Source organism: Lethenteron reissneri, chromosome 66, assembly GCF_015708825.2.
Source record: "Lethenteron reissneri isolate LAM-NWPU_2019-01 chromosome 66, ASM1570882v1, whole genome shotgun sequence".
NCBI lineage: Eukaryota > Metazoa > Chordata > Hyperoartia > Petromyzontiformes > Petromyzontidae > Lethenteron > Lethenteron reissneri.
Window position 1 is genome coordinate 1216657 of NC_083844.1, and position 12180 is coordinate 1228836.

General features: G+C 50.3%; 1 protein-coding gene across 1 annotated transcript in view; it reads left to right on the top strand.

Moving 5' to 3' along the window:
• LOC133359758 (dynein axonemal heavy chain 1-like) overlaps nucleotides 1-12180 on the top strand; it is a 43273-nt gene that overhangs the window by 11665 nt on the left and 19428 nt on the right. Inside the window, exons 8-10 of the mRNA XM_061578289.1 lie at nucleotides 1717-1926; nucleotides 4151-4451; nucleotides 7205-7330. Of these exons, the coding sequence (XP_061434273.1) occupies nucleotides 1717-1926; nucleotides 4151-4451; nucleotides 7205-7326 (633 nt within the window). The 3' untranslated portion in view covers nucleotides 7327-7330. The remainder of the gene's footprint in view (nucleotides 1-1716; nucleotides 1927-4150; nucleotides 4452-7204; nucleotides 7331-12180) is intronic.

Genomic DNA, 12180 nt, shown 5'->3' on the forward strand with positions numbered 1-12180 from the left:
ACCGAGACACGGAGACACGGAGTCACAGAGAGACACACAGACACCACAGAGACACAGAGACACCATGGGGACACGGAGACACGGAGAGACACAGAGAGACACCATAGAGAGACACCACAGGTGGTGCAGGGTACGAGCTCGAGTTGATGGCTCACAGCCTCTACACCAACGCCATGCCAGCGCTGTGGCAGGCCAAGGTGAGTCCCCACGGAGACACCACGGAGACAACACGGAGACACGGAGACACGGAGAGACACAGAGACATGGAGACACGGAGACAGAGAGACACACAGACACCACAGAGACACAGAGACACCACGGAGACACCACGGAGACAGAGAGACACAGAGAGACACAGAGAGACACAGAGAGACACAAAGACACCACGGAGACACAGAGACAGAGAGACACAGAGATACCACAGAGACAGAGAGACACACAGACACCACAGAGACACAGAGACACCACAGAGACACGGATAGACACAGAGAGACACAGAGATACTACAGAGACACGGAGACAGAGAGACACACAGAGACACAGAGACACCACAGAGACACAGAGACACCACAGAGACACGGAGAGACACAGAGAGACACAGAGACACTACAGAGACACGGAGACAGAGAGACACACAGACACCACAGAGACACAGAGACACCACAGAGACACGGAGAGACACAGAGACACACAGAGACACCACAGAGACACCAAAGAGACACAGAAGCACCACGTGGACACGGAGACACAGAGACACAGAGACACCACAGAGACACGGAGAGACACAGAGAGACACAGAGACACTACAGAGACACGGAGACAGAGAGACACACAGAGACACAGAAACACCACGTGGACACGGAGACACCACGGAGACACAGAGACAGAGAGACACAGAGACACAGAGACACCACGGGGACACCACGGAGACACAGAGAGATAGGGACACGGAGAGACAGAGACACAGAGACACCATGGGGACACCACGGAGAGACAGAGACATGGGGACACGGAGACACAGAGACACGGAGACACAGAGACAGAGAAATAGAGACACTACGGAGACCCCACGGAGACACAGAGACACGGAGACACCACGGGGAGACATGGGGATGTGAAGACACGCTGGTGATGGTGGTGATGGTGATGGCGGTGGTGCTGTTGGTGGTGGTGATACTGCTGGTGGTCATGATGATGGTGGTGACGGTGTTGGTGGTGGTGGCGGTGGTGCTGGTGGTGGTGGTGGTGATACTGCTGGTAGTCATGATGATGATGATGGTGGTGACGGTGATGGTGGTGATGGTGGTGGTGCTGGTGGTATGACGCTGGTGCCGGTGGTGATGGTCGTAGTGATGGTAGTGGTGGTGGTAGTGGTGGTGGGTGCTGGTGGTGATGGTAGTGGTGCTGGTGGTGATGGTAGTGGTGATGGTGCTGGTGGTGGTGGGTGCTGGTGGTGGTGGTAGTGGTGCTAGTGGTGGTAGTGGTGCTAGTGGTGGTAGTGGTGCTGGTTCTAATGGTAGTAGTGGTGCTGGTGGTGGTGGTGCTGGTGGTGGTGGTGCTGGTGATGGTAGTGCTGCTGGTGGTGATGGGTGCTAGTGCTGCTGGTGGTGGTAGTGGTGCTGGTGGTGATAGTAGTCGTGCTGGTAGTGGTGATGGTAGTGGTGCTGGTGGTGGTGATGTTGGTATGACGCTCGTGCCGCTGCTGCCGCACTGCAGGCGTACCCCTCCCTGAAGCCGCTGGCTCCGTGGCTCTCCGAGTTGTCCCGCCGCGTCGACTTCGTGAGCCGCTGGGCGGCCTCCGACGGCCCCCCGGCCTCCTTCTGGATCGGGGGCCTCTTCTTCCCGCAGGCCTTCCTGACGGGCACCCTGCAGAACCACGCCCGCCGCACGGGCACCGCCATCGACGCGCTCTCCTTCACCTTCCAGGTGACTCCGTCTCTCTCTGTGGGTCTCTGTGGGTCTCTATAGGAGTCTCTATAGGAGTCTATGGGTCTCTGTGGGTCTCTGTGGGTCTCTATAGGAGTCTCTATAGGAGTCTATGGGTCTCTGTGGGTCTCTATGGGTGTCTGTGGGTGTCTGTTGGTCTCTGTGGGTCTCTGTGGGTCTCTATGGGTGTATGTGGGTATCTGTGTGTCTCTGTGGGTCTTTGTGAGTTCATATGGGTCTCTGTGGGTGTCTATGGGTCTCTGTGGGTGTCTATGAGTCTCTGTGGGTCTCTATGGGTCTTTATGGGTATCAATGGGTCTCTATGGGAGTCTATGGGTCTCTATGGGTCTCTATAGGAGTCTATGGGTCTCTGTGGGTCTCTGCCTTCCTGACGAGCACCCTGCAGAACCACGCCCGCCCCACCGGCACCGCCATCGACGCGCTCTCCTTCACCTTCCAGGTGACTCCGTCTCTCTCTATGGGTCTCTGTGGCAGAGGTCGCAACCGGGTACCCGATACCCGTACCCTACCCGAAACCCGGCTACCCGTACCCGGCCGGGTACGGGTACGGGTAGCCGTTTGTGACCCTGGTGCGGCCGGGTACGGGTACGGGTAAGGAATCAAAACCCGTTTGCGACCTCTGCTCTGTGGGTGTATATGGGTATCTGTTTGTCTCTGTGGGTCTTTGTGGGTGTATATGGGTGTCTGTGTGTCTCTGGATCTCTGTGGGTCTTTGTGAGTTCATATGGGTCTCTGTGGGTGTCTGTGGGTCTCTGTAGGTCTTTGTGGGTCTCTGTGGGTCTCTGTGGGTCTCTATGGGTGTCTATGAGTCTCTGTGGGTCTCTATGGGTGTTTGTGGGTCTCTATTGGTGTTTATACGTCTCTGTGGGTGTTTATGGGTCTCTATGCACCTTGATGAGTCTCTGTGGGTCTCTGTGTGTGTCTTTGGGTCTCTATGGGTGTTTATCGGGCTCTGTGGGTGTTTATGGGTCGCTGTGGGTCTCTATGGGTAATTTATCAGTCTTCATTGATGTATATGGGTCTCTATGGGTTTCTATGGGTGTCTGTGGGTCTCTATGGGTGTCTGTGGGTCTCTATGGGTGTCTGTGGGTCTCTATGCGTGTCTGTGGGTCTCTATGGGTGTCTGTGGGTTTCTTTGAGTCTTCATGGGTCTCTGTGGGTCTCTTTGGGTGTATGTGGGTATCTTTGAGTCTCTATGGGTCTCTGTGGGTCTCTAGCCACCACAAATATCCAACAGGCATCCTCAGGGTCGGGATTGAACCTCACAACCTCCCGCGTTCCAGGCAAGGTAGTCAACATCTCATCATGGTTGGGATTGAGCCCACGACCTCCTGCATACCCGTTGAGGTAGTTAACATCTAGTCAAGGGAATGAGAGAGAGAGAGAGACAGGCAAACTCCAAATATACAACATGTTTCATCAGAGTCATGTTCAAACCCCACGACCTCCTGCATACCAGGTGAGGTAGTTTACATCTCATCAAGGTCAGGATCGAACCCGCGACCTCCTGCACACCAGGCAAGGTAGTTAACATCACGTCAGTGTCGGGATCGAACCCATTACCGCCCACGTACCAGGCGAGATAGTCAACATTTCATCAGTGTCGGGATCGAACGCCATGACCTGTCTACCAGGCGAGGTAATGAACATCTCGTCAGGGTCGATATTGAACACACAACCTCCCACGTACCGGGCGAGGTTGTTAACATCTCATCAGGGTTGGGATGGAACCCACGACCTCCCGCGTACCAGGCGAGGTAGTGAACATCTCATTAGAGTCTTGATCAAACTCACGACCTCCCGCATACCGGGCGAGGTAGTTAACATCTCACCAGAATCGGGATCGAACCCATGACCTCCCGCATACCAGACGAGGTAGGGAACACCTCACCAGAATCGGGATCTAACCCATGACCTCCCGCGTACCAGATGAGGTAGTTAACATCTCATCAGGCTCGGGATCGAACCCACGATCTCCCGCGTACTGGGTGAGGTAGTTAACATCTCACGAGAATCGGGATCGAACCCACGATCTCCCGCATACCAGACGAGGTAGTGAACATCTCACAAGAATCGGGATCGAACCCACGACCTCCCGCGTATCAGACGAGGTAGTTAACATCTCACCAGAATCGGGATCGAACCCACGACCTCTTGCGTACTGGGCGAGGTAGTGAACATCTCCCGCTGCGCTCTCCCCCAGGTGATGCGCGATCCGGCCGAGGCCCTGGTGAGGCCTCCGCCCGACGGCTGCTACATCTGGGGCCTCTTCCTGGAGGGCGCCCGCTGGGACGCGCCCAGCGGCCTCCTAGCCGAGTCGCTGCCGCGGCAGCTCCACACCCCCATGGCCGTGCTGTGGCTCAGGCCTCGTGTCCAGCAGCAGCAGCAGCGGCAGCAGCAGCAGGAAGGGGAGCAGCAGGGAGGGCTCGGCGGCGATGGCGGCGATGGCGACACAGAAGCCGGAGTCTACTGCTGCCCCGTCTACAAGACGTTGGCGCGAGCTGGTGAGTGGGGAGTACGGGGTGGTGGTGGTAATGGTTGTGATGGTGGTGATGGTGGTGGTGGTAATGGTTGTGATGGTGGTGATGGTGGTGGTGATGGTATTGGTGGTAATGGCGGTGATGGTGGTGGTGATTGTGGTGGTGATAGTAGTAGTGGTGGTGATGATGATGATGGTGGTGGTGGTGATGATGATGGTGGTGGCGGTGATTGTGGTGGTGATAGTAGTGGTGGTGATGATGATGATGGTGATTGTGGTGTTGGTGATGGTGGTGATGATGATGGTGGTGATGGTGGTGATGATGATGATGGTGGTGGTGGTAATGGTTGTGATGGTGGTGATGGTGGTGATGGTGGTGGTGATGGTATTGGTGGTAATGGCGGTGATGGTGGTGGTGATTGTGGTGGTGATAGTAGTGGTGGTGGTGATGATGATGATGGTGGTGGTGGTGATGATGATGGTGGTGGCGGTGATTGTGTTGGTGGTGGCGGTGATGTTGGTGGTGGTAATGGTTGTATTGGTGGTAATGGTGGTGATGGTGGTAATGGTGGTGGTGATTGTGGTGGTGATAGTAGTGGTGGTGATGATGATGATGGTGATTGTGGTGTTGGTGATGGTGATGGTGGTGATGATGATGGTGGTGGTGGTGATGATGATGGTGGTGGTGGTGATGATGATGGTGGTGGCGGTGATTGTGGTGGTGGTAATGGTGGTGATAGTAATGGTGGTTATGATGATGATGATGATGGTTCTAGTGGTGGTGATGGTCTAGTGAAGGTGGTGGTGATAATCGGCTTGTTGCCACCACAGCAGCCAAATGGGGGCTCTGGATGGGTGCAAGGGGCTGGTAATCCCTCCACCTTCATCCTAACTATCACTAATCCACGTGTTACAAATCTTTACAAACTTGTGCCGAAGGCCACGGGGGGACAGGCGTCTATCACGTCTCCTGGCCAAACCCAATTTGGCGGAGCCAGGAAACTGAATCTTTACCCACGGGGCTCCTCCAGAAACAACAAAAAGCCACTGTGGGTGGCCACGTGGAATGTTTGAACGCTCACTGCGGATGAGAGGCTGCCACTCCTCTGTAGGGAGCTGGACCGGTACCGCCTGGATTTCTGCGGTATTCAGGAGGTCCGGTGAACTGGTTCTGGCTCCTGCCACCATGAGGGGTGGACAGTCCTCTACTCGGGGCAGGAGACTACCAAACAACAGGGAGTGGCTCTTCTTCTGAACAAAAGAATGAAGGGGGCACGGGAGCATGGAGGTGAGGTGTGGGAAGCTGTAAGCCCCAGGCTACTTTGGGCTCGCCTTCCCATCAACCGGAGGCGAGGAGTGGTGGTCGTGGTTACTTACGCCCCCACCAAAGATGAACATCAGTGGCGGGATGCAGGCAAGACCGATGAGTTGAATGCTTTCTATGACCTCCTGTCACATGTGCGAGCTAAAGTGGCCCCTCGGGATAGAGTCATCCAGTTGGGTGACTTTAATGCCCGAGTTGGTCATAATGTTGGCACCTGGTCTGGAGTGATTGGCAGGCATGAGCTAGATCAGCTCAATAACAACGGTAGGAGGCTGCTAAACTTCTGTGCAGCCCATGGGCGTGTTACCAACATGCAGTTCCGGCATCGACGCGTCATCCACACATCATGGATGCATGCCGGGTCCAAGCAAGAACATCTACTAGACTATATAGTGATGGAACAGCGGATACTGGACCATGTAGTTGATTGTGTGAGGAGTTAACAAATCCTTGAAATATCTGGACGCAATCTTATCGGTGAGCTCCTCCGGCAGGCAAGGCTGCACTGGTTGGTAGCCAGCATGCCCGGCCACCGCATGCCCAAGCAGCTGTTTGGCCACATTGAGGGGGCTAAATGGGAAAGACATGGGCTGGAGATGAGATGATGAGTGAGTTAGTGAGTGGGTGAGTTAGTGCACGGATGAGTTAGTGAGTGAGCGAGTTAGTACGTGGGTGAGTTAGTGAGTGGGTGAGTTAATTCGTGGGTGAGTTAGTGCGTGGGTGAGTTAGTGAGTGAGCGAGTGAGTGGTACGGGCTAGAGAGTAGATGAAGTGATGAGGACATGGAGCTGAGTGGACTTGCCGATGACTGGTACCAGCGGTGTCAAGATCGGCCTCTGTGGAGGAGGCTCGTGAAGGACGCTGCGACTGGGCAGTTGGAGGCAGTCGCCCTCCAGCAACAATGGAGAGGAGCGACAAATACAACGAGTGGAGCTCCAGGCGGCTAGAACACAGAAAGTTGGCACAGTGGGGGGGGGGGGGGGGGCACAGGTGGTGCATCTACTGGTCAACTCAGTCAGTCGACCCCATGGCACCTGTTGGGCCTATTCCGTGACCTGCCAGTGGGCGTTCGACACTTCATGTGGCCTCAAAGTGCACCAAGCCTGGCACAAGCGCCGAGGTGAATGTCAGCTGTTGCTGTTGTTGTTGATGGGGGGTGATGGTGATGATGATGATGACAGTGATGATGGTGATGATGATGGTGATGACGATGATGACGATAATGATGATGGTAATGATGATGACGATGGTGATGACGGTGGTGATGATGATAATGGTGATGATGATGGTGATGATGATGTTCACGATGGTGATGACAATGATGGTGATGATAATGATGGTGATGACGATGGTGATGACGATGATGATGACGATGGTGACGATGGTGATGACAACGATGGTGATGACAATGATGGTGACGATGCTGATGACAATGATGACGATGATGGTGGACAGGAACGCTGTCCACCACCGGTCACTCCACCAACTTCGTGATGGCCGTTGACCTGCCGAGTGACCGCAAGCAGAGCCACTGGGTGAAGCGTGGAGCTGCCTTGCTGTGCGCCCTCGACTACTGAGCAGGTGATACAGTGGTACTTCAAGGCACTAGGGGCCGTCCATAAATGACGCCACGCACCTGGGGGGGGGGGGACATTTGCGACGATGTGTGACGAGGGGGGGGGGGTCGGTTGAGAAATGTGACGTCACATCAAAATGCGCAACTTTAAATAAATATAGACAACACGTTCTACTTAATTAAATAGACTTTGTAATAAATGTTTTCTCCTACAACATCAGAGTGCAGCGCCACATTAAATACGCACTACAATGACAATAGTTTAAAGCGATTTGAAGAATGTTTTATTTTGGAGGGGGGGGGGGGCAGAGCTTTGTGACGTCATATTTGAGGGGGTCTGACTTTTTGTGACGCCGTGTGACGAAGGGGGGGTCAAAAATCTTCCAAAATCACGTGACGTCATTTATGGACGGCCCCCTACTAGGTACTACAGTGGTACTACAGTTGTGATACAGTGGGGATACAGTGCTACTACAGTGGTGATACAGTGGTAATACAGTGGTGATACAGTGGTACTACAGTGGTAATACAAAGTGGTGGTACAGTAGTACTACAGTGGTAATACAGTGGTGGTACAGTGGTAGTAGTGGTGATACAGTGGTAATACAGTGGTACTACAGTGGTAATACAGTGGTGGTACAGTGGTGGTACAGTGGTAATACAGTGGTGGTACAGTGGTGATACAGTGATGGTACAGTGGTGATACAGTGGTAATACAATGGTAGTACAGTGGTGATACAGTGGTAATACAGTGGTAGTACAGTGGTGATACAGTGGTGATACAGTGGTAATACAGTGGTAGTACAGTGGTGGTACAGTGGTGATACAGTGGTAATACAGTGGTAGTACAGTGGTGGTACAGTGGTGATACAGTGGTGATATAGTGGTACTACAGTGGTACTACAGTGGTACTACAGTGGTACTACAGTGGTAATACAGTAGTAATACAGTGGTAATACAGTGGTAATACAGTGGTACTACAGTGGTAATACAGTGGTAATACAGTGGTAATACAGTGGTACTACAGTGGTAATACAGTGGTAATACAGTGGTACTACAGTGGTAATACAGTGGGGATACAGTGGTAATACAGTGGTAATACAGTGGTAATACAGTGGTACTACAGTGGTAATACAGTGGCAATACAGTGGTACTACAGTGGTACTACAGTGGTGATACAGTGGGGATACAGTGGTAATACAGTGGTAATACAGTGGTAATACAGTGGTAATACAGTGGTACTACAGTGGTAATACAGTGGTACTATAGTGGTAATACAGTGGTAATACAGTGGTAATACAGTGGTACTACAGTGGTGATACAGTGGTGATACAGTGGTAATACAGTGTGGATACAGTGGTGATACAGTGGTGATACAGTGGTAATACAGTGGTAATACAGTGGGGATACAGTGGTAATACAGTGGCAATACAGTGGTACTACAGTGGTACTACAGTGGGGATACAGTGGGGATACAGTGGTAATACAGTGGTACTACAGTGGTAATACAGTGGTACTATAGTGGTAATACAGTGGTAATACAGTGGTAATACGGTGGTACTACAGTGGTGATACAGTGGTGATACAGTGGGGATACAGTGGTGATACAGTGGTGATACAGTGGTAATACAGTGGTACTACAGTGGTACTACAGTGGTGATACAGTGGTGATACAGTGGTGATACAGTGGTGATACAGTGGTAATACAGTGGTGATACAGTGGTAATACAGTGGTAATACAGTGGTACTACAGTGGTAATACAGTGGTGATACAGTGGTACTACAGTGGGGATATAGTGGTAATACAGTGGTGATACAGTAGTAATACAGTGGTGATACAGTGGTGATACAGTGGTGATACAGTGGTAATACAGTGGTAATACAGTGGTGATACAGTGGTGATACAGTGGTAATACAGTGGTGATACAGTGGTACTACAGTGGTGATACAGTGGTGATACAGTGGTACTACAGTGGTGATACAGTGGTACTACAGTGGTGATACAGTGGTAATAAAGTGGTACTACAGTGGTGATACAGTGGTAATACAGTGGTAATACAGTGGTGATACAGTGGTAATACAGTGGTGATACAGTGGTGATACAGTGGTACTACAGTGGTGATACAGTGGTGATACAGTGGTAATACAGTGGTGATATAGTGGTAATACAGTGGTGGTACAGTGGTGATACAGTGGTACTACAGTGGTAATACAGTGGGGATACAGTGGTACTACAGTGGTGATACAGTGGTACTACAGTGGTGATATAGTGGTACTACAGTGGTGATATAGTGGTAATACAGTGGTAATACAGTGGTGATATAGTGGTACTACAGTGGTGATACAGTGGTGATACAGTGGTAATACAGTGGTACTACAGTGGTACTACAGTGGTGATACAGTGGTGATACAGTGGGGATACAGTGGTGATACAGTGGTAATACAGTGGGGATATAGTAGTGATACAGTGGTACTACAGTGGTACTACAGTGGTGGTACAGTGGTGATACAGTGGTGATACAGTGGTGGTGCAGTGGTGATACAGTGGTGATACAGTGGTACTACAGTGGTACTACAGTGGTGATACAGTGGTGATACAGTGGTGATACAGTGGGGATACAGTGGTGATACAGTGGTGGTGCAGTGGTGATACAGTGGTACTACAGTGGTACTACAGTGGTGTTACAGTGGTACTACAGTGGTACTACAGTGATACAACAGTGGTGATACAGTGGGGATACAGTGGTGATACAGTGGTACTACAGTGGTAATACAGTGGTACTACAGTGGTACTACAGTGGTAATACAGTGGTAATTCAGTGGTAATACAGTGGTACTACAGTGGTAATACAGTGGGGATACAGTGGTAATACAGTGGTAATACAGTGGTACTACAGTGGTAATACAGTGGTACTACAGTGGTAATGCAGTGGTACTACAGTGGTAATACAGTGGTACTACAGTGGTAATACAGTGGTGATACAGTGGTGATACAGTGGTACTACAGTGGTAATACAGTGGTAATATAGTGGGGATACAGTGGTGATACAGTGGTACTACAGTGGTGATACAGTGGTAATACAGTGGTGCTACAGTGGTAATACAGTGGGGATACAGTGGTAATACAGTGGTAATACAGTGGTGATACAGTGGTACTACAGTGGTAATACAGTGGGGATATAGTGGTACTACAGTGGTACTACAGTGGTAATACAGTGGTGGTACAGTGGTAATACAGTGGCGGTACAGTGGTGATACAGTGGTGGTACAGTGGTGATACAGTGGTGATACAGTGGTGGTACAGTGGTGATACAGTGGTAGTACAGTGGTGGTACAGTGGTGATACATTGGTGGTACAGTGGTGATACAGTGGTGATACAGTGGTGATACAGTGGTAATACAGTGGTGGTACAGTGGTGATACAGTGGTGATACAGTGATGGTACAGAGGTAATACAGTGGTGATACAGTGGTGATACAGTGGTAATACAGTGGTGATACAGTGGTGATACAGTGGTAGTACAGTGGTACTACAGTGGTGATACAGTGGTACTACAGTGGTGATACAGTGGTAATACAGTGGTGGTACAGTGGTGATACAGTGGTGATACAGTGGTGATACAGTGGTGATACAGTGGTGGTTCTACAGTGGTAATACAGTGGTGATACAGTGGTGCTACAGTGGTAATACAGTGGGGATATAGTGGTGATACAGTGGTACTACAGTGGTACTACAGTGGTACTACAGTGGTGATACAGTGGTGATATAGTGGTACTACAGTGGTACTACAGTGGTAATACAGTGGTGATACAGTGGTAATACAGTGGTGATATAGTGGTAATACAGTGGTAATACAGTGGTGATACAGTGGTAATACAGTGGTGATATAGTGGTAATACAGTGGTACTACAGTGGTAATACAGTGGTGATACAGTGGTAATACAGTGGTACTACAGTGGTGATACAGTGGTGATATAGTGGTACTACAGTGGTACTACAGTGGTAATACAGTGGTGATACAGTGGTGATACAGTGGTAATACAGTGGTGATATAGTGGTAATACAGTGGTAATACAGTGGTGATACAGTGGTAATACAGTGGTGATATAGTGGTAATACAGTGGTACTACAGTGGTAATACAGTGGTGATATAGTGGTAATACAGTGGTACTACAGTGGTGATACAGTGGTGATACAGTGGTAATACAGTGGTGATATAGTGGTAATACAGTGGTACTACAGTGGTAATACAGTGGTAATACAGTGGTACTACAGTGGTAATACAGTGGTAATACAGTGGTGATATAGTGGTAATACAGTGGTACTACAGTGGTAATACAGTGGTGGTACAGTGGTGATACAGTGGTGATACAGTGGTAATACAGTGGTAATACAGTGGTGGTACAGTGGGGATATAGTGGTACTACAGTGGTAATACAGTGGTGATACAGTGGTGATACAGTGGTGATACAGTGGTAATACAGTGGTAATACAGTGGTAATACAGTGGTACTACAGTGGTAATACAGTGGTGGTACAGTGGTGATACAGTGGTGATACAGTGGTGATACAGTGGTACTACAGTGGTACTACAGTGGTACTACAGTGGTGATACAGTGGTGATATAGTGGTACTACAGTGGTACTACAGTGGTAATACAGTGGTGATACAGTGGTAATACAGTGGTGATATAGTGGTAATACAGTGGTAATACAGTGGTGATACAGTGGTAATACAGTGGTGATATAGTGGTAATACAGTGGTACTACAGTGGTAATGCAGTGGTGATACAGTGGTAATACAGTGGTACTACAGTGGTGATACAGTGGTGATATAGTGGTACTACAGTGGTACTA